The 23,201-nt window shown below is 51.1% G+C and overlaps 1 protein-coding gene across 1 annotated transcript; it reads right to left on the minus strand.

The window, feature by feature from the left end:
* Positions 1 to 11,150: 11,150 nt before the first annotated feature.
* Positions 11,151 to 14,462, minus strand: PDX1 (pancreatic and duodenal homeobox 1). Its single transcript, XM_040570041.1, is given in 3 exon segments — positions 11,151 to 11,538; positions 13,943 to 14,085; positions 14,088 to 14,462. Coding segments are annotated over 3 exon segments (792 nt in total). The 5' UTR covers positions 14,349 to 14,462.
* Positions 14,463 to 23,201: the final 8,739 nt, after the last annotated feature.

Genomic DNA, 23,201 nt, shown 5'->3' on the forward strand with positions numbered 1-23,201 from the left:
TGGCTCGAGGGAGCAGAGGGCAGGAGGTGCACTTGCAACCGGTGGAGGCTGCCCTTGGCCGGTAGCTGTGGGTGAAGGCTGCTGTGGAGAAGTGCCAGAAAGCTCTGGGACAGTCCCTCTTGCTGCTGCTCAGTGAACACAGGCTGTTTCTTTTAGTTAATGTCTCAGCTGCCATGATGTCCCCCATTTCTTCTCAGCTTTTGGCTCTTTTGGGAGATGAAGCTGACCTTCCCTTGAAGGAAGGGGACAGGCACTCCCTTGCAAAGCACAGAAAAAATTTGAGCTATTCACTAAAATAAACAGTTTGTTGGCCAGGAGACTGATTCAGAGACCAGGAATCCCTTTCCAGAGCTGTATTTCTAAATTAAATTGCATCCATTGGGGATGATGCCCTGTGCATCCCCATGCAGGTGCTTAAAAGCATCACCATATGGGCAAAGAGAGGATGAAAACTCACAGAAGATTCTCATTTCATGCCCACGCTGGAGTGTAAGTACAGATCTGTGGCAGACATCAGGCCCCAGCCCAATTAAACATTGGCAAGATCCCTTCTTCCCTCAGAGGGTGGTGAGGCCCTGGCACAGGCTGCCCGGCGAAGCTGTGGATGCCCCATCCCTGGAGGTGTTCAAGGCCAGGCTGGATGGGGCTTTGGGCAACCTGTCTGGTGGGAGGTGTCCCTGCCCATGGCAGGGGGCTGGAACTGGGTGGGCTTTAATATCCCTTCCAAACCCAAATCATTCTGTGATCCTATGAAGGTGGCAAGCAATAGTTTTCCTCCTGTTCCTATCTTCCTCTGGGTCAAAACATAATATCTAATCTGTTGGCCAGAGCAGAGGCTTTGATTCACTTCCCTCCAGTTAACAAAAGTGCATCACTGGCTTTGTTAAAGTCTTAAAGGACTGCTTCTAATTTCTTTCTTTGCTTATTTCAAGTCGTACTGCGAGTAGCTCATGCCCCATGTAACATCTCAACTCATGCCTGCTTCCCAGTGCTCCTGCACCCAGATATAACAGGCAGGGTTGGAAGGAAGCTCTTCCTATGGTGCTATTCAGAGAGAGGCAGAGCAAGCCAAAACAAAAAAAAAAACCCTGCAAGAGCAAATCTTGCTGCAGAGGAATAAAAGCCGAGCACGCGACCCGTCCTGCTCCAGGCATTCTTGTCCCCTTAGTCATCCAGGTATTTTTGGCAGCTGTCGCAAGCTTGTGTATTTGGCTTTGAGTCAGATCCTGTTCCCCTGACACGTCTTGTTGGCTTCCAAGGCAGTCCCAGCCCGTCCCTCAGATACCTTTGACAGGACCAAAGAACTTTGTGAGAGAAAAGCTGCCTTATCTCTGGCATTCTTCGGGAGGATGCTCCTGCCGCAGGACCTCCCTTCCTCCTCAGGTGATCAAGGCAAGCTTTCAGCCCTGAAAAAATTATTTTCCCTCGTGGTCTAACCTTTCCCTGACGTGGGTTGACCATCCAAATGGAAAAAATCTCTCTGGGCCAGAAGATTGCCTGCTTCCCTGCCTCTCTGAGTGAGAGCAGAAAGGCCACTGGTGGCTTTCCACAAGGGCTGCTTCTCAACGAAGCCTCAAAAAAGGTCCTGCTGCAAAACTCAAACTTGTGAGCTAGGGCTGGCGATTCAGCTGTCTCCACCATGGGGCTCAGGATTTGCAAGGTTGAATGTCCTGCATTCATGAATCTCAAGTGGAAGATGGGCAGGAGGTGGACACCAGAATGCTCCGTGGGCCTCTGAAGGGATCTGCGTTCCCGTATCAAGCAGGAATCAAGAGGGCAGAGCAAAACCCTATTTTTTTTTTCCTTTTCCACCAGTTTGAAAATGAGACAGTCCCTGTCACAGAGGGTGTCAGAAGTGTATGAACAGTGGTATTGTATGAGCTCTTAACTATTGAGCTTTCTCCAAAGGTAACTCAACTTTCAGTTATGTTTTAAGGAATTCCAGCCCTCACCTAATCAGGGGAAATCTGTACAGCTTAATGGAATATGAGACAGAACTTGCAGTAGGTTCTTGGTGAACATCACATCCTATCAGATATGACAAGGAATTTGATTCTAGTTTAAAATTAAAATTTGCTGTTATATAATAAACTTCAATAGTAGAGAAAACTCAATCCACTCTTCTCTGGTACAGTAAATTTGGTATAATTTTTTCTGCTGTGGAAATAATGTTAATTTTGTAGATGCTCGAATTCTCATCAATATTCTTATATGCCATCTATACGTGTACAGGTACACCACAGTTAGCTGAAAAAGGGAACTCTAAAAACATGTTGCACAACTATCCCAGGAATGCAGTGACTCAGAAGAAAAACTGATTGTTCTCTTATCAAAGTGTATTCCTTCTCCAGGACTTCAGTTTAAAAACACAACCCCTCTTCTGGTCCTAGCAACTACATAACTACAAAACCACTGTGCCGCTCCAGACCTGCTGCTTTATTCTCAGTCATCTCTTGCCAATTCCCATTGTGGCTCCAAATGTGGTTTCCATCCTCAAAAGCATGGTCTCTGCTGGTAAAATATGCCCAATGTTATCTCCTTGCTGGTGGACAATCCTCACCAAGGTGTACATTGCAGCTCAGCCCCGGACAAAGCAGGCAGCAGGGACACCCTATGAGGTGTCTGAGGGAAGCCCAGACCCTGTCTGTGATCTGCTCTGGGATCCAGAGCAAAAGGAGACCCTGCTGAGATGGACGTAAGTAAATGCAACCGCTGCAGCTTGCAGAGGCCCACGGGAAAGCACAGCAGAAGACCAGCTCTGTGCTTTTCCAGCTCTGGTCACTTTGTGCTACCCCCCTTACCCGGCCACCCAGCCTGCGTTGCCCTTGGGTCCCTTCCTCCCAGCCCGGGGAAACACAAGGACTGCCCCGAGCTGCTAGGAGCACGTCAGCACAAACCGGTGATTCACAGCCGGAGGAATCAGCAGCGTGTTTTTATCGGGTTTAAAATGTTTCTAGAAAACGTTCCTGATGTTTGATCTCGCTCGGTGTAGCCTTCCCTTTGAGAACACCACGCTTTGTGTACATAGCTTTATGAAAGACGTGAAACCCTGCTTCCTCCCAGAGCAGCACGTGCTCGGAATCCCCATGGCAGTACCCTTAAACTCAGAGGGGCCCTGCTGTGAAGGATCTGGAGCAGATCCCAGCTGATCCTGCTCCAGCAATCCGCAGCATCAGGCGCCAGGAGGAGTGCTGGGCTCACAAAGCCTAACTGGTGTGGTGGCATCTCCCCTCCAACAGGGATTTTTTGGAGGCATCCAGCTCAGATGGCAGATGTCCGCTTGATGTGCCGGAGAAGCACACAAGGCTGGGTTCCTACATCCAGCCTAATAAATTGAAAAGTACCTGGGCACTGCAACTCAATCAGCTGGACTGACAAACTGCTGCATGGTCCACAGCCAGCCTTGGCTTGGGCCAGCTATTTCTTGTCCAAGGAACTCCTGGGCAAGGTTTGAGTGTTCGTGCAAGCAAGGGGCTGTTCCCAGGAAAAGGGTTGGGTCAACCTGCTCTGGGTGATAACAGAAAAGTCCTCTGCATATGGGCCTTTTGGTGGCCCCAATGCTCAGGAGTGATTAGAGCCTTTCTCTACTCACTGGTATAGATGTACTTCTAGATTTATAAGTGTCATTGAATTCATAAGCCAGGTCAGGAAAGACCCCCCTCCTTGTTTTTTTTCCAAGAAGTCCTAAATATACTGGAGATGTGAACACACCTGGTGAATGTCCCAGGAGATCTCCTCCTTTCTGTTAGTTCCTTAGCAGGAAGGCAGGCGGTGCCATGGGTGGTCTTTAAGGTCCCTTCCAACCCAAATCATCCTGTGATTCTCTGATTTCTGCTGCTATTGCTAGGAAGCTCCCCAGAACTGACTGTGCAGGTGGCAGGCTAGATGCCTGGGAGGAGGACAGCTGCCACACCCATCCGCCAGCTCCAACTGCTGGCACACTGGCCAGAGCAACCTGAGCCTTCACCTTGCAAAAGGGAATTGCTGCCTGTACCTCACAGCCAAATCTGCTCTCATTTCAGCAGGGCTGTGCTGTGCGGCTGGGAAGGGCTCCAGGAACACGTGTTTTAGTATTGGAAAGGTCTGGGGTTACACCTGGGGTTGCATTCTCAGTCTGCAGCACAATCCAGCCATGGTCCCTATTCCCCTAGCACAGCTGCTGAGCAAAAATACCTTCTGCTCACTGACCGCAACACCCAGCCCTTTGTCTTTTGCCTGCCCCTTCACTTCTCTCTCTGCAGAGGCACACTGCCCCTCTGTAACTGCCCTGGAGGAATTCTGGGTTGAAGTCAGGGCATCTGTGAATGGAGGAAAATGAAAAGAGAAAAGGAAAAAGAAAAAAAAAAGTAAAATAAGAAAATAAGAAAAAAAAAAAATAAAAAATAAGAAAAAAAAAGGGAAAAAAAAAAAATGACAAGAAAGGAAAGAAAAACAAAAAGGGAAAAGAGAAAAAAAAAAAGGAAAAAGGAGAAAAAAAAAAAGGAAAAAGGAAAAAGAAAAAAGGAAAAAAAGGAAAATAAGAAAAAAAAGGAAAAAAAAAAGGAAAAAAAAAAAAAAAAGAGAAAAAGGAAAAAGAAACAAAAAAAAAAAAATCAAAAATGAAAAGGAGAGAAAAAAGAAAAGAAAAAGAAACAAGAAAAAAAGAAAAAAAAAAAAAAGGAAAGAAAAAAGGAAAAAAGAAAAAAAAAAAAGAAAAAGGAAAAAAGAAAAAGAAAAAGGAAAAAGGAAAAGGGAAAAAAAAAAACAAAAAAAAAGGAAAAAAAAAAAAGGAAAAAGAAAAAAAAGAAAAAAAGAAAGAAAAAGAAAAGAAAAAGGAAAAAAGGAAAGAAAAAAGAAAAGAAAAAGAAAAAAAGAAAAAAAAGAAAAAAGAAAAAGAAAAAAGAAAAAAAGAAAAGAAAAGAAAAAGAAAAAAAGAAAAAAAAAGAAAAAGAAAAGAAAAAGAAAAAAAAAGGAAAAAAAAAAAAAAAAAAAAAAAAAGAAAAAAAAAAAAAAAAAAAAAAAAAAAAAAAAAAGAAAAGAAAAAAAAAAAAGCGTCCCGTGCAGGACGCCTGGTGCCGGCTGGCGGCGCGGCGACTCCCGGCTGGGCGCGGGGCTGCGGGGACGGGTGCGGCCGGCAGGTGGCAGCGGTGCTGCGGGAAGCTGAGCGGCTCCTGCTTCCCTTCCCTTCCCTTCCCTTCCCTTCCCTTCCCTTCCCTTCCTTCCCTTCCCTTCCCTTCCCTTCCCTTCCTTCCTTCCTTCCTTCCTTCCCTTCCCTTCTTCCCTTCCCTTCCCTTCTCCCCCTTCCCCAGTGTCTGCAGATGTATAATCAGCGAGGAATGAAGCCCTGGCACCTCTAGAGGCTGCATTTGGAGAAGGAACTATTGGGTGGATGCCCACAAGGATTTTCCAAAGAGTTGTTGCTGCTCCTGGCCCCTGGCACCTGATGGCTGGGACTCCTCTGGGAGGAGGATATCCTACAGATCTCACTGGTGTGTGCCTCACCTCACGTCTCAGGGCCAGTCCGAGAGGATGGAATAAAAGCAGCCCTGTGAGCAAGTGGTGCTGTGCTGGAGCCAGACATAAATCTGCCACCCCGAATGGTTTTTTATCTCCCGCATCGCTGCAGCTTTCCTGACAATCTCCAGCGCCTGCTTCCGAACCACTGCAGTGATTTTTCCCAGGCACGGTGAGGCAGCTAGCTCTAGGAGACTTTTTGCCAAAAACTATCTTTATTTAGAGCCAGGGCAAAACTGGGCTGTGTGTACCTGATGTGACCTGAGCAGGGGCAGTTGGAACAAGCCGTGCATCGAATAAGGGCTCAATGCCAGCCCGTAGAGACCCAAAATGGGAATCTCTGCTGGAATCCCAATATTTCCCTTAGTGCTTGGATTGGGAAGGCTGTGGAGATGGGGGAGCAACCTCCAGTGCGTCACACGGGGGAATTAAGCCTCAGTATGAAAGGTGCGTGCTGCAGTTAGCAGCTAAGCAAAACACACAGAGCACCTTGTGTCTGTACGGTGACTTGTTCCCCAAAAGCAGAGCCGCGTTCCCTGCTAATGAGCTCATTGGCGTCATCATCCTGTAGCTGCAGAGGTCTTGGTATGACATCACTTACCTTTTTCTTCACTTTTCTTGGTAAATATCTGTCTCTGGCTTCTCGCCTACAACCATCAGCTTCCACCTCCACTTGCTCTCCTGACCCCTCTTGCTTTCAGCTGCCACCTTCCTGATCCTTATAGGTCCACCTCTCCACCTACTCCTTTTGGGGCTCCGTGGAAGCTGCTCTTGCCCACATCCCCAATTTGCATCCCTCAAAATCTTGTCCTTTGCCTTCTTGGGAGACAAGGAGAAGGGAAATATACTGCCTTCCCCATGTCCACGGGACAAGAACAGAGGGGGTCCTCCCCCAACCCCACTGCTTGGCAATTTCCATTCTTGGGATAAAAAATCCAGCCCATGCAGCGCACGAGAAATCAGAGCTTGCTAGTGTGCCAGCTTATCTGGAGCAATGTCACCTCACGCAGTCTCACCCTTAGCCAAATACTGACTCACCAGCAGGGGTTAGCAGCGGGAGAGCAGAGAGGGCAAAGCAGATGTCAGACCAGCCCTCGCTGCTGGGAGCTCTGCGGGGAAGAAAAGGCACGATTTCGAATCAGAGGGACTTGAGTGGCTGTGTTGAAGGGTATTAGAAGCTGGTGTCGAGGTGGCTGCTTGCACACCACTTGTCCAGGAGAGCACAGCTTCCTGCCAGGAGGGGCTGTTGGGAACGTGACTCTGGAGCCCCACGCCGCCGCGCCCAGCCCAGGCTCCCGGCAGGTAGCTGTTTGCTTTTCCTGGAGAAGGGTTTGGGCCCAGGGAAGTGGTGTTCAAACACAGGGCTCTGCTCGGGCTGGGAGCTGGTGTCCCTGCCCTAGCTCAGCGCTGGATGTGGGGCAGCCCGATCCCTGGCAGGGCCCTGGTACCCTCAGCTCTCTCTGAAGGGAGATCCTTTCCTGCTTCTGGCTTCTTCTGCCAGTGAAGACACTAATTTCTACATGCATTGGTGCTTTGAGGTCCTTGGGGATTGTCCAAACCAAGCGCACTTACATTTATGACACCACCACCCTGCTCAGAAGGAATACCAGCATGCTGCCAGCTGCTCGCAGCAGAAACTCTTCTTCCCACTAAAGCTCCCAAGTTTAGCCTGCAAGAGACACAAACCATCATGTAACAGGAAGGACACAGAGGACCTGAGGCTGCCACCAGCACCAGATTATCATGCCCAGTCCATCTCTGTCATGAAATAAAGCCCAGAAGCCTCTTTGGCAGTGCTCTCCACGTGAGATGCTCTTCAGGTGCCTCTACTTTGGACTGGTTCATGCTGCTCACACTCCTCTCTCAAGTTTCTTTTCTCCCAATATATTTTGGGCCATCTGTGATGAATACATCTGTTTGCCAAGGCATCTGCCTAACTTGTGCCCAGTGAGTCCTGGTGAATGGAGCCAGAGAGGAAGGCTCCTGCGAAGGTGAGGTCCCACCTAAGGGCACCCCAGTTGGCAGCAGCACAGCAGCAACCTCTCCTCCCTCCAGCACTGCTGCTGGAGTAGAGGGCTCCTGGAGTAAGCCCAGACAGTAGGCAGCAAGACCAAATAGTAGAAGAACCATGTGTTTGGGTTTCCTACTCCATGATAGAGGCTGGCCAGCCCTGACTCAGGCACCTGGGGACAGAGGAGCACAGCTCATCTCCCCGGTGCTTCACCCATCCCTGTGAGTGCTGAGATCCCAGATGGACCAGGGAACAGAGGAGCTGAGTGTTGGGTCAGTAAGTGGTGTGGGAAAGGAGGTAGGGAAAGGCTGAGCCTGGGAAAAGCTTTGGCTCCATGTGCTTTTCACTTTGCTTCCCCATTCCTTGTGCTCATAGCTAAGACACCACTGAGTGTATAGGCACTGGAGAGGTGCACAGCTTTATGGGGTGCTTTATGGGGTGCAGGAACCAACAAGAGGGGCAATGAGGCAGCAGTGGATAAATGGAAGTGGATAATGTTCACTATTTCTAACACGGGAGACACCATTTTCGCTTTTGATGTCCTCCCTAGACATTAAAACAGATGTGGTCTTGGTGGTGCAGAAATACCTTTAGATCTGGTTGTTCTTAGCCCCAGGGTAGGAGGAAGCAGGGAAGAAGCTGCTGTTCTGAGCCAGGGAGTATGGGAAGTCTGTGTGTGTACATGTGTGTATGGGGGGCTTACCTGCACGTCCCCAAAACCTCTTATAAGAATGATACAAGGTGCCAGGAGTGCTGGGAGCCCATGACATTCCTGCCCCGGGGTGAGCAGCCAGGTTAGCCTGCAGCACAACGCTGAGCTCCCAGCCAGCCCTGCCCCTTACGAAGGCCAGACTGCAAGGCACACCACCCAGCCCTCCAGCCTGGCTCTGGTGGTGGTTGTAGGGCTGACGTCCCTTCTGTGGTCATGCTTCAAGGCACCACCGCCTTCCTGAGCAATGTTTCCTCTCCCAGCCTGCAACATCTCCCCTCCACAACGCCCATGACGGCAGCAGCAACCGCAGTATGGGAGGCAGCAGGCTTCAGTGGAAAAACTTTCACACCTTCGGTTAAATCACCGCTTTCAGCATTGATTTATGGGCATCATTATTCATACAGGGCTGCAGACACACAGCGGGGGCTGCTGGATGTGGCCCTGCAGAAGGCAAGGAGCCGAGTGGTGGCAGCCCCCAGGCTTGCCGTAGCTGTATGCCATCAGCCCTGCTCAGAGACAGGAGAGGGAGGTAAATATCCCTCGTGAAAACCTGATCCACAGGGTTAAAGATGATTGAATGTGCATTATTACAGTTTCAAAGGCAGGGGAGCATTTCCTCGGGAAAAATGGGTATGTCTGGACACCTGATTTTGGTGAGATGGCACGGCACAAGAGCTGTAGCAGCCCTGTAAGCCCCCATGCCAGCCCTGCCTTCCACCAGGTTACCTGCAGTATTTACCTCTGCAAGGTCCCAGGGCTCTCTTGACGCAGCTAAATCTATTTTTCCATCGGTGCAGTTGTAAGAAAGATGAATAGGGGGAAAAAAAGTGCTAAACCCGTCAGCTCTGCCAATTCTCTAACGAAAAAGACTTAATCGTTAAAACTAAATCATGCAGGGCTGATTCTACTTTCACTCGTAAAAAATACCTTGACCTCGCTGTCAAAATCATATCAGCAAATTCGTAACAATTCAGCAAATTCTCCATTAGTACAGCAGTGCGCAAAAAAAAAAAAAAAAAAAAAAAAAAAAAAAACGAAACTGAATGCCTCATGCTAGAGAAAGGGCAGGCAAAAATTCTGTTTGCCCAGTGAAATGCACTGTAAGGGTCTCAGCAGTAAATCTTGGCATTTTGCGTCATAGATTTCCCTTTTTGCAGCTAGATCTATTTTCGCAGTGGCTCCCCAATTGCAATTTCAGTGGCAGATGTTGTGAAAGGGACGTGGAAATTGTTCCGCGGAGCGCTTCCAGTGACGGGCTGCTGCAAAGAGTAAATGGTGCCGAGAAATGCTGAGGTTTAAGATTATTTCACGGTCCCCAAAGTTTGGGAAATGTTACTTTAAACTAAGGTGGCTTAGTTTCTTAAGCAGAAGGGCTTTATTTGAATTTTGCTCGTATAATCATTAGCAAAGTTCCACTCATTGGCTGCGTTTAGGTGAAGAAGGACACACACGCCTGGGCGAAAAAATCGCTCATGCAACGTGCAGGAAAAAAACGACCAGGAACGTCCCTGTTTGCACACACACATTAATGCCCCAAAAGGAAAGAAAAGCAAACGAATTACACCTTCAGCTCCAGTCTCCACCTTTCCTTATTGTTAAGCGTTTTATGCAAGACGGGGAGAAAAAATGAAAATAATAATTAAAAAAAAAATGTGGCAAGCTGCTTCTTCTCCCCCTTGCTTTCAGCCGCGGGACTGGGAACATCTCATCAGGACTGTTGGGACCGGCCTCCTCTCTTCCTCACCTCCTCACCTCCTCTCCTCTTCCTCCCTCCTCTCCTCCTCTCCTCCTCTCCTCCCCCAGGGCCCTCCCCCCCGGGCCCCGGGGCCGGTCCCGGGGATGCTGCGGGGGTCTCGCCGCACCTCCCGCTGCTGCTGCCGGGGAGAGCTCGGAGCTCCGCGCCCGGATTTTCTTTTCGTTTCCAGCTTGGGTGTGAGGTTTTAATTTCGATTAAATTCACTTAATTTTTCGCAGCGGCTGGGGAGAAAATCTCGGCGCAACGAGCAGGGAGACGGAGGAGTCGTACAGCCCGGAGGCATCTTCTCTTCTGAGGTTGGGTTCATGCGAGCGAGGAGGATGAAGAAGGGAAGGGGCTTTTCCTCCGAAGGAAAACATCACCGGGACCAGCCCGGGGCACGTCCCGAGCCCGGCTGGCAGCTGCCCGGTTTCCGCACCGACGCCCCGGGCGGGCAGCGCAGCCCTGCGCGCCCCGACGGTGCCCGCGGCAGCACGGAGCGGGGCCGGGCACCCGAAATGGGGCATCGCGGGTGTCAGTCCTGCCCGCAGGACGAGAGGGCTTATGTTTTTCCCCCGTCTTTTTCTTTTTTTCCCCATCTTTTCTTTTTTTCCCCGTCTTTTTTTCCCCCCCCCGTCTTTTTTTTCTTCCTTTTTTTTTTTTCTTTCCAAACTCCAAAGAAAACGAAACAAAGCAGATTTCCAAAGAAATGACCACTAGTCCGGTCTCCTGATGGACTCCCTAGAAGCGATGTCCCGAGCCTCTCGAAGCGGCGGGGTTGGCCCGGGGAGGCTCCGCACCTCTCTGCCCGGCTCCGCGCCCCACCGCCCCCCTCTCCGCACCCGCGGGCACGGCTGTCCCAAACCTGGCAGGGGCAGCCTCCAACCTCTTCTCCTTCGCTGTCCCCGCTGCTCCGTGCTCCCGGGGTCGCCGTCGGTCCCAGATCCGCCTTCCCCGGGGGAAGCCTCCCCCCGACGGGGGGGGACGCGGCGCGCCTCCATCGCGGCCCTGCAGAGCGCACCGAGCCTCTCCTCGCTGCAGCCGCACGCCTTTCGTTTTCTCGATTTTCTCAGGACGGCAATTTCGGGGGGGCAGGCACCCTGTTTCCCGGGGGAAGGCGGGTGGCGGCACGGTGGCGGCCGGGGGGCCGGCCGCCAGCCCCCTCGGCTCTGTCCCCCGGTGCCAGCCGCTTCCCCGGCTCACCGAGAGTCCTGCTGCCTTCGGGGGGGCAGGCTGGGGGCCAGCAGGTCCCTGGAGGCCCCCGAGGGCATGTTCCCGGGGGGGCACGGCTGCAGCTCCTCTTTGCCCTGCAGCTCGCCGGAGGACACCACACAGTCTTGCTCGGGGTCGTTGGTGTTGGCCGCCCCTCGCTTTTTATCCTCTTCCTTCTTCCACTTCATCCGCCGGTTCTGGAACCAGATCTTGATGTGCCTCTCCGTCAAGTTCAACATGACGGCGAGCTCCACCCGCCGCGGCCTGGAGATGTACTTGTTGAAGAGAAACTCCTTCTCCAGCTCCAGCAGCTGCGCCCGGGTGTACGCCGTCCTCGTCCGCTTGTTCTCCTCCGGCTCCACCACGTAGGATCCCCTGGAGAGATGGGGACAGTCAGCCCCGGCCGCCCCGGGGGGGGACACCGCCACGGCTGCGGGAGCACCCCCGGGGGCTGCGTTGGCCGCGGCGCGCACGGAGGCTGTGGTTTTATGGGAAAAATTTGGGGGAAATTTGCAGGGAAACGGCGTCCCTCGGGGCCGGGGAGAGGCGAAGGAGCCCCCCCAAAATATGCATATAAAAATAAAATAAAAAATCAATTTTAAAAAGTATAAAAAAATCATCGCCCGCCGAAGAGAGCTCCGGTATGATTTATGTTAGGTACGATTTAAAAGAAAAAAAAAAAAAAAAAAGATAAAAATAAAGCAACAAAATGGGGTTGTTGCGCGCCAACCCACAATATGTCGGGTGTGATTTAAAATAGAAGCAAAACTATATTAAAAAAATAATAATAAGTAAATGGGTTTTTTGCGCGCCGAGCACAAGCGACCAAAATAAATCGTAAATTAAAAAAAAAAAAAAAAAAAAAAAAAAAAAAAAAAAAAAAAGGAAAAATAATGGAGAAATAAGGCAAAATAATGGGAAAAAAAAAAAGAAAAATAATGAAAAAAATGGAAGAATTATGAAAAACAAAAAGGAAAAATAAGAAAAAGAAGGAAAGGGCACGGGACGGGGGGTCAGGGTTGCTGTGGGTGCCCCGGGATTTCCCCCAAGGGGCAGTCCCGGCCCTCGCCGGCCGTCGGGGAGCCGCGGCTCGGTGCGGGGACCACAACCCCGGGGACCGGGGCTGCCACCCGTCCCTGTGGCCAGGTCGGCCGAGCCCTTTGATTTCTCGTTCCCGGAAACTGCGACAACGGCGACACCGCCATGCCCGCGACATCGCCATGCCGCTGGGCCGGGGTGGCGAGGGCGGCGTGGGCAGCAAGAGGGGCCGGGGGGTCCGCGTGGAAATGCCACCGCCACTGTCACCAGAGCTTGGAGGCCTGCTGGGGACACTCCTGGTGCAGTCTCCGGGGCTCAGAGGAGATGTGAACAGCCGGGTTCAAGCAGCCCGGGGCTTTTCCCACTCGGCTTTACCCCGCTCGGCTTTATATTCCCATGGGCCATTATAGGAAAATACTGCTGTATAAATAATATGAAAAACTATAAAAATAGACGTTTTCACGTATGTAAGAGGGTCTGTGTGTGGCCCTTCAGACTCGGCACCGTGGCTGTGCTGCCAGCTGCCGGGACGGGGCTGGCGGCCCCGCGGGTCGGGCACGGCGGCAGGCACCGGGCTGGGCTCGGCCAAAGCCCCCCCCGGGAGCTTTTGGGCCTTTCCTCCCCCCCTCACCACCCCCAACCCCCATGGTAAAATCAGTTCAACCCCCCTCAGACCCACGGCCGTGTAAATCCCACGCGTGTCTATGAAAACTGAAGGTTTATAGGGTTTATAGGGTGCGGGTGTTCTCATCCCATGCCCTGCTGCGGCACAGCCCTGCCTGTGTCCCCCCCTTGTCCCCCCCAAGGAGGGAACAGGGCAGTTTGCGACTTCCGTGGGGCAAGTTTCGTTTGGCTGAGATTTTTTTTTTTTTTTTTTTTGTAGAGAGGAGAGGGAAAAAATCAGGGATATTTTGAAAGTTCGGCTTCATCATTTTCTTTCTTTCTTTATTCCCCGACACCCTCCCCCCCCCCCCCCCCCCTCGATTCATTCAGCCCTACAAGCTCTCCTCTCAGCCACCGGGCACCGCAGCCTGTCCCCTCCCCCTCGCTGTGTCCCGGGCACTTCCCAGACTGTTTCACGGTGATTTCAATACCCCGGTCCCTTTTTCAACTGTCTATTTGAACAAAGCCATTAATATAATATTTGCCCTATAGGCGTGACAAAGGCGCAGGACACGATAACATTGTGCAGGGAGAGACAGAAATATTGTTCCGCAGCGGAACTTTCTGCCTAGATAGAGTTTCTTCCCCTCGCTGGCACCTCTGCCTCGTTTGTGCATTGTTTCCCCTGCCCTCGGTTTTAGGTTGTAAAGGCGCAATTACGGGTAAAAACCCGCGGGCAGGCGGCGGGTGGGGGGGGTGGGATATAGGGCGCTGGGACGAACCCAGGGGACAGCAGGGAGCCTTGGGGACACCGAGGAGCCCTGGGGACACCGGGAAGCCCTGGGAACATTGGGAAGCCCGGGTGGCTTTCCCCACCTCGGCCACCACGAGTTTATCGGGGGCAAATAATTCGTGAAATTTTGCGTGGGGCTCGGGCACCCCCCCCAAATGATGCTTGTGGGGTTTTGGCCCCCGTGGGCTGCGCGCTGCCGGCTTCCACCCCCGGCTTTCCAACCGACGGCGGAGGAGACCCCGGGGGGGGGGGGGGAAGCAAGGAGGGGTCACGGCTGATTTTGGGGAGGTTTTCTGCCCGCCGAGGGGGGAAGAGAAGGGGGGGGGGGGGGGTTGGCGGCTGGGCTTACCTGCCCACTGTCCCTTCCAGGCGTGCGACTTGGTGGACTTCATCCAGGCGAAGGGCACCTGCACCCGGGGCTCCTCCATCGCCCCCGCGTCCGCCCCGTCGGCGAAAGGCAGCGCGTCCTGGTGGGGGGGAGGAAGATGGTGGTGGTGTGGTGGTGGTGGTGATGGTGCAGGTGGGAGACCCCGGCATCTTCTGTGATGGGAGGCACCTCGTAGGGGGAAATATCCGGCGGGCTGCCCTGCTCCAGCGCCCCTAAAGGGCCGGGGTACGGCGTCTGCTGCTGCCTGCCCATGTAGAGGCAGGCGGGGGGGCTGGCGTTGTAATCCTGCGCCTGGCCCCTCTGGAAGGCGCACGGCTCCTTGTAGAGCTGCGCCGAGGCGTAATACTGCTCCTCGGCGTTCATGGCCGGGGTTGAGAGGGGGGTCTCGCAGCTAGGGACACATCGGGCTGCTCCCGCTGCCGGCCCCGGGATGCCTCTTTGACAGCTCGCCGCCCCGTCGGGCCCCGCCGCCCTGCCCGGCTCCCCATAGGCGCCGTTCCCCCACGTGAGCCCTCCCGCAGCCCTCCTGGGCGGGGCGGGACCCATAAGAGGCCACCCGGGGTGGCCCCGGCCCCATAGACCTTCCCCCCACCCTCGACCCTGTCCCCCGGACCCCCTCCGCTCTCTCCGTAGCCCCGTGCGAGGAGCACCCCCCCCCCCCCCGTCGGGGCAGGGGGCGGCGAAGGGGTCGGGGAGCGCCTCGACGTGCGGGGCGCTCCGGGAGGGGCGGCCCCAAAATTCACGCTGTCCTTTCCCCGCCCCGCTTGCTCATCCCTGAGCCCCCCAGCAGACCAAAACCTTTTTATTTTTATTTTATTTTCGGGGGGAGGAAGGATGGGGGCTTTGGCGTCGGGGCGGATTTGGGCTGCGGGGGCAGCTCGGGCACGGATGCGGCGGTGGGAACGGGTGCCGAGGGCAGGCAGGGTGCTTGGGGTCTCTTTCGGGGGGACCCCACGTATATGGGGGTCCCCAGGAGGCCAGGAGCGGCTTTTTGCCCACCGACCCCTTGCCCGGGGGGGGATGCGGCCGTCGGGGACCACAACGCTATCGCCAGGGCGAGCGATAGGCGGCGGATTGTTTGCCGAAGGGGTAAATTTGGGAGCCTTCCCCGCGGCTTGGGCTGCAAAGTGTTGACCCTCGGAGATAATCTGCTCCGAGCCGCTGCCGGTTGACTTGGTGACGAGGCTATGAGGAGGCGGAGAACTACCCAAAGGGACAAAGATCAGTTCCCTGCCTCCCTGCGCTCGGCCCGCCGGCCGTTCTCGCCGGCTCAGGGGCAGGCACGCTTCCTCCTTTGCTCGGTCCTCCTCCTCCTCTCTCTCTCCTCCTTCCTCCTCCTCTTCTCCTCCTCCTCTCCTCTCCTCCTCCTCCCTCCTCCTCTCCTCCTCCTCTCGCCGCCCTTTACCGCAGCTCCGGGCACTTGGCTCCGGGCTCCGGCCACAGCCGTCGGGGCGCGCAGCGGGCGCCCCGTGTAGGGCCCGGCTCGGCTCGGCTCGGCTCGGCCCGGTTGGGACCACGCTTCCCCGGGCAAGCAAGGAAGGAGGCGCCTCGGTACCTGGCTCAGTCGTCGGCTTCCGAGGGATCATAAAAGCTTCCCAGTCCATTACACGGAAAATGAGTTTCCGCTATGAATCCATTCGGGCCCCCCATCTCTCGGAAAGCACAGTGAGCCTTTGATTCAATATTGAGCCATTAAGCAATTGCTTTCCCAAGCCATTTAACAGCAGCTCTTATGGATAAATAAACAAAAAGGCTGTAAACCAATTATAGTGCGGATAGTGAAAAAGTATTTTATTAGCGGGAATTACTGATAGGCATCGCTGCTCCTCGGCTGCCCCGCTGGGAGCCCTCCCTCTCCATCCCCTGGCATGCCGGGCTGGGGTACGGGCCCTGCCCGGGTCTCACAGCCCTATATGCTCCCCTAGGGCTGCTGGAAGCCACAGGTGTCCTCCGATCCCATCGGAGACTTCTTCCATGCCTACACCTCCATCCCTTCCCCTGGGCTGGGAGCTGCGGGTTTGGAGCCCCCAGGGCTCTGTACTGCCAGTGGGGTTCATCCAGCCCCTGCCTGTGGGGGCACGGCCCCAGCCCCATGGGGAGCCCAGCTCTGCGCTGTTCCCCGGAGCATTTACAGCCTCGGTTTTTCCACGGGGAACCGGTGCGGACAAACAAACAGGCGGCCATAAAAACCAGAGCAAATTGATTCATCGCCAGGGAGGACCATTACCCGGTGTCTTAATGCGGTCCTCTCTATAACGAACATTTCTAAATAGAGCAAACATTTCCCCCTCCAAAGCAAATGAATTTCGTATAATTTAGAGCTAATTCTCTTTCATTCTGCCTGCGTGAGCAGGCGATAAGGGCACGCTTTGCCGTGCTAACAACAAGGCGGCGAGCTGCAGTGCAGGAAAAGGGCCCTGCTGGCCCTCCCGGTGTGGGGGACCCGTGCTGGGGCTGGGGGTGACAGAGTTCAGCAGCCACCGAGTGGTGACCTGAACCTGTCCAGAGCCCAGGGCTGAGCCCAGGGATCACCGGTGCCTGCCTCCACCTCTTGGCACACTGTCACTGTCACCAGAGAGCCCCTCTAAAGCTGAGGTTCCCCAGGAGAAGCACTCCCCAGAGCCCACCTGGTGGGGAAATGGTGATGGAGGGTGCAGGCAGGACTGATGGAACCAGCCCTGCTCACCCCAAAACCAGCTCAGGTACCCCATGCCCTCCCTGAACAGTGCTCCCACACAACGCTTAGGGCAATCCCAGCAGGGAGCATACATGTAATACAGCACCCAGCTATTTTCCCAAGTTCCCAGCATATTCTGCTCCAGGGATTTTCTCAGCTGTGTGGGCTTTAATTCTCCCACTGGAAGGGCCTCAAGATGGGTAGGCATGGTGCAAGAACTCAAAAGGTGCAGTGCTGACACTGTAACTAATATATGGCCACTGTGAGGCCAGTGGCACTTGAGTACTTTGAATGGTGAGCTCAGGGAACTCCTGCAAATCCCAGATGGGAGGTTGCCCTGCCCTTACTCTCCACGCCTGAGGAGAATCAGAGAATAATTAAAGTTGGACAAAGCCTCCAAGATCATCTGGTCCAACCATCCCCTACCACCAACGTCACCCACTAAACCATGTCCCTAAGCACCACGTCCAACCTCTCCTTGAACACCCCAGGGACGGTGACGCCACCACCTCCCTGGGCAACCCATCCCAATGCCTGACTGTTCTTTCTGAGAAGAAATGTCTCCTCATTTCCAACCTAAAACTCTCCTGGCGCAACTTGAGGCCATTCCCTCTAGTCCTATCACTAGTTATCTGTGAGAAGAGGCCGACCCCCAGCTCCCCACACCTTCCTTTCAGGTAGTTGTAGAGAGAAGTGGCCATCCTCAGTCTCTAGGGACCCATGCAAAGAAAAGACAGATGATACACATGATATATTTATTCCAACTGATAAATGCACAATAGTGTTCAGTGTCTAACCATTGAAAAAGCAAAAGCAAAAGCAAAAGTAAGGGAGACATCTCACACTAGAACAAATTACAAGGGGTTGGATCTATCTTAATGCCTGTCTGGATGTGCTCCAGTCTGCTGGAGGTCCTGGGTTTTACCCATTTTGGGAAGATTTTACAGGCCACAGGAGCTCCCAAAGATCTTGAGGATGTCTGTGGCTGCCACATTCAGCTCATCCAGCCTCTTCCAAGGAGATAGGATGCTCACCCTTTCAGCTCTGTGTTGTGATCCACGAGCATGGTTCCACAATGAATAACATGGTTGAAGTTCATGCTGAGAACAGCCCTGGTAGGTCCAGGTTGTTTCTTCTAATGGCACTTCACTCCTCAGAGGTAGCTTTTTTGGAGTACTCCATGCTCCCAGTAAAGTTGCTGTGGGGATCTACCTAGAAGGTCGACCCTTATCGCAAGCTCGTTATTTCAAGAGATTAAACTAAAATGAATCCATGAGTATGTAGCATTAGTCGAAGGAAGACGGCAGCACCACTGAGTAGTACAGGCACGTAGTAATCATCCTCAACACAAGAACAGGAATTCAAATAATCCAGTATCAGTAATGAGTGTTTCAGGTACTCAGCTGTTGCCATCCTACAGTGAGATCCTGCAATAACCACACTGCAATACTTGGATTACCATACTAGATTTGTGTGTCTTTAAAAGACTTGTTGAGATTTGATCTTATCCTCTAGCTGGGTGTTTGCCTAACAGAGAAGAGGTTGCCTGCGTGGCTAACTGGTTTCCCATCATATATGATGTCTAAAACTTTTCACAACATAATAAGAGTGTGGCTGAGCACCCAGTGGTTCGGAAAGCCAAGCCACATGCCTGATGTCATATCTATGAGGCTTTAAAATCTATGCTGCAATATATATTCCATTAGATACAGCATTGCACACTCCTGAAATTCAATGGTGTGTTCAAAGATCTTACCTGAAATGTTTTAATTTAGAAGCTTAATTTAATGTCTTCTCTACTTCTTCCCCAGTCGTGTCTGACGGATGTTACTGCGGGCTGCTGAGATCAGTGAAATGTAAAACCACCTGGATACAACATCTTTTTTTCCCCTAGGACAGGGAGCAGGAGCATTTTGTTTGCCTTTCCGTACAAATAATTTGTGAACCCCTACTCAGTTCCCTTTCCCACTGTGGCTAACCAGAGTATAAACCAGCAAGGAGTGCAGCTCAGCTGCACTTCCTTGAAGCAACCTGGTTTAATTTTCTCTATTTGCACAGTATTTGATGGCTTCTTAGCACTCAACCACTTTTTCCCAATTCACTTTTTAACAGAGGAGAAACCTTGAAGGTGGCTGGAACATATTCAAAATAAGACGGGGAAACTGTTCCCATGATACGGGCCAACAGTGGGAGAAGGAAAAGTTGACTGGGAAACAGAGCTTTCCCAGGGATTGATTTTTAAAACCCCCACACTGCTGTATCTAGCAGAAAGGTAACCTTTCACAAAGCTGGTTAATAATCAATAACCATGTGAAAACAAAGCTGTCTTTCCCTCTGAGCGCTAATGATAAAAAACAGAGCATGAACTATTCCAGCTGCCTTAAAGTAACACTGGTTCATCAGCTTTTTTTTTCTTTCTTTATTTTTGTTCTTTTCAAGGAGCATTTTTTGGTCTCTGAGAGATTCTGTACTCAAACACTGATACTTCATGATACTTCGGCTTGCTTCTTGCTCTTCTCAGCACACATTGGCTTCTTCATACAGTAGGTATGGGTCATAGATATAGTAGATATAGCCAGTTTGAAGAAGATCTTGTCCAGGAAATACATAGGAAAATTGCCTTGGGAAAGACTGAGAGAGAGCAGGAGGGGATCTTAGATGAATCCTGTCTTTTTAGACTTTCTCTTTTACATCTCTCTCTCTCTCTTTTTTTTTTTTTTTTTTTTTCCTGCTATTCGTAATTGCATTTTCTGGTAGGACTAATGACCATCACCAGTGCAGTACAACTTTATCACCTTATAAGAAGCGATGAGGAATTGCTTTAAAATACTGTGAACCTTTCCACTGAAAATAAAGCAATTTCACGTTGCCTGCCCTGCATAACTTTGTTTGCCACTTCATGGTTATTGTACCAGATAGGAGGAATACATATATATATTCAAGTACAGGTGAAGATATTCAAAGCAGAACTCCAACCCAGAGAGAATCCCTCCTTAGAGGACTTTTCTGCTTGCATTTTCCCCTGTATCTGGGCTCTTTGGGGTGGGTGCTGTGTCGCAGAGCGGGGTGGCAAAGCCCAGCCCAGCCTCGCCGTGCAGGTGGTGCTTGGGCTGCTGTTGGCTCACCTGGCAGTTCTCACCATCCCTCCCCTCTTGTTTGTCCATTACAGCTTTGCCTTCAGCCACTTGGGCTGAAATTTTCCATTCTGTGTCTCCGCCCCTCACCAAATGTTCAGGGGGATTTTCATTAAAATGCGTCGGATGGGGGCAGAAAGGAAGCTAGGAAATAGTTGAAATGAACAATATGGGGAGGGTGGGGAGTCACCATCCCTGCAAGTCTCTAAAAACAGGAGCAATGCAAGTATGGGTGATCCCAGGTTGAAGAAGAGGACTGGAAGAGTCCAACTGACATGTGGAGACAGAAATCCTACACAGGGTTTTCCTGGCCAGTTTTCTTCCATGCTGCACCGACTTGCTGGATTTAAGCAGGACACGAGTCCTGCTACAGCAATGCCACTCCAGACCGATCTCTCTGTGCAAAACTGACCACTTTTGGCCAAACTCTGAACTCGTCATGCAGACTCCACCAATACATCTTAAAACTTAGCAGCTAAAACCTCCACAACTTCTATCCGCAGGCAGCAGGCCCCAGCCCCAGGCCTCAGGCCTCAGCGAGGGCTCGCTACGTTGCAGAGGCAGCATGGATCCCAGGGAGAGATAAGCAGGGAGATGTTCCTCACAACCCTTCCTCCAGACCTTGGCAGCATGGGGAAGGAAAGTGTCTTGCTCAGAGGACACGTAAGGCTCTCACCCTCCAGAAGAAAGGGTTCTCCCGCAGGGAGAAGAGAGGAGGAAGGGGTGCCCTGGCAGCCCTCTGCCCAGCTGCAGGGCCTGGGATATGCTGCTGTGTGTCCCAAACAGGCACGCCACAGGGGAATAACGTCACCAAGGTGGATCTCAGGGGTCAGACTCCACAGAAGGTGTTTGCAGCTGCAAATACCTTGCTTTTTGGGGTGCCAGGTCTGCTTTTTCTGGGGTGGTGGGTCCAGTAGCGCTTCTGACCACCTCAATTAGGCACTCAGTATTAGTGGATGCTTTTTAGCTTAATCCCACTTAATCCAACGTGGATTTCAGAAGGGATTTACATGCTTACCTTCCACTGAAATCAATGCAAAGAGTTAAATATCAGGGCATGAAACTTGGCTCTCCCCTCAATAAACTGATATCACATCAGCCCTTGAGGAAACCTATCCCCTTAGCACAGAGTAATAAAATGTACTGTGAGGAAGTCCTGGGCTCAGGAGGGGACGTAGGACAAACACAGTGTTAGTTTAACTGGGCTTTGCCTATAGCATGCTGAAAATGAGAGAAGAGGAAAAAGAACAGGAGGAAGCAAAAATCCATCTCACAGAGAATGGAGACAGGGGCATCAAGTGAAGCTGTTCAGCTAAATTCCTTGCTGGCATCTTCTTGACTGTCTAATAACTACAAGGTGAAATGTATAAGTGCCTTATATATAAGAGAAATGTACATATGCCTTATGTGTCCAATCAATTGTTAACACGGGTTGAATTTAATATGTATGTACATGCATATAAAATATATAATTATAATAATTGTTATTATTAACAAACACCTGCCCTCTGAAGATGTCTTAGTGCCTCTCAAGTTTTAAGAAATGAAGGAAAAGAAACTGGCATTTTCTCAAAGATAATTGACAAACACAATAGTAAGCAGAACTAATTAAATAATATGGCTTGTTCATTTGCTCAGCTGAAATGATTACTGCTTTCTTTGTGCATTTGTAAAAAAAAAAATAAAATTAATGTTTATGGCACAGTGTAAGATTTATTCACTTGCTTATTTATTTATAATATAGATTCAAGTGCAATTTAACCTTTCTAAAGATTCACATAGCCTCAAATATTTCCATTTATCTGCAAAGCTCCTCCTCTCCTCTCCTCTCCTCTCCTCTCCTCTCCTCTCCTCTCCTCTCCTCTCCTCTCCTCTCCTCTCCTCTCCTCTCCTCTCCTCTTCTCCTCTCCTCTCCTCCTCTCCTTTTTCCACTTTCCCTTTCACTTGATTTCTCTTTTGCTTTCTCTTTCACTTTCTCCATCATAATATTTTTAATTGTATTTCCATCTAGTATTTTCCAGTTCCTTATTTATGTATGTATTTCCTTGCATTTGTACGATAATTATATTCCATATTTGTGTATATTTATTTCACACCTGAAAGGTGTGTCCAGCCAAGTTTGAAAAGCTGAGATTTAAAACTACAGTAATGTAACAGACCAGAAAAAAAATAATCAAAAAAAAAATCAATGTCTTTATGGAGCTATGAACTGTACACACATATGGACACAAATTTGCACATTTAACTGAAAGCTCTGCTAGATTCTCATTCTCTTAAAGATGCATGTAGGTTTTATTGGTCCTTCCCTGAGCACTGGAAAGCACATTGCCAGAGCCTGAAATGATTTTATGTACCTAAGCACCATCTGATTTAATGCACCAGCTGACAAGGACAAAGACATTGATTAAATGTCCTGCCTCAGGTGTCCAGAAGGCTGAAAAAAGGCTGTCTCCTCAAAATGATCGGTGAAACTCCACCCAGTAATCATTAACTCAGTGCTTGGCCCAAGCTCTAGGAATGACAGAAGGCTTTAAAGAAGGGGGCAGCCCGAACACGGTGGGTGTCATTTAACAGACAACTTGGTCTCATCCGTTCGGGGAGAGGTGAGAGGGAAGAATCTCTCATGGATGGTACCGCATGGGTTAGGAGTCCAGCCACAAGCCTGGGCCAACATGGGCGAGCTGGAGAAATAAAGAGAAGAAATTCCAGGCTGGCTGCTTTTTAAAAGCCCGTGTGTGTCCTGGCTGGCTCCTGACACAGGTGGTGTCTGCCCTGCTGAGGAGGGGATTAGTGCTCCAGCCAGGTGAGAGGCTCTGCTGGGTTTTAGACTTCAAAATGCCCCTTGGCAGGCTCCGACAGAGCATCCCCTGCCCACAGAGTTTCTAGCCAGGCGTGATCATTAGATCTTTTGATTTAAGGCTGCTCTCGGGTGCTGCATCTGCAGCAGTTTTTCACAGTCCATAAAACCCACATGGTGTTGCAGAAACCTTGGCAAGAGCAATTTCAGCATAGCAACTGAGGGAGGGGAAACATCGTGCTTTAATAAAGAAATTTTCAGGAGCTCCACTGCCACCAGGGCCACATTGTCCCAGCATCAGCTCAGGCTAGGAGGTAACCTCTCAGAGGAGCTCAGGCTCCAAAACCCAAAGCAGACCAAGGGTGGGAAGGCACCTGCCCCAAGAAATAACCCCAGTGAAAGAATCCGGGTCTCTCATCACTGTCCGGTGTCCCATGAAGAGATCACTTCCCCTGGTTGTGGTTAGGAAATCTTCAATTGAATAAATGAGTGCTGCAGGGAGGAGATGCCAAAATCAGCCTCTTAAACTAAATGATCCTCTTGTGAGCCTTAAATGAAATCAACTGCTTTAGTGCTCAACTCATTTGTGCAGCAGCGACGTTAATATG

Source organism: Cygnus olor, chromosome 1 (genome assembly GCF_009769625.2).
Source record: "Cygnus olor isolate bCygOlo1 chromosome 1, bCygOlo1.pri.v2, whole genome shotgun sequence".
NCBI lineage: Eukaryota > Metazoa > Chordata > Aves > Anseriformes > Anatidae > Cygnus > Cygnus olor.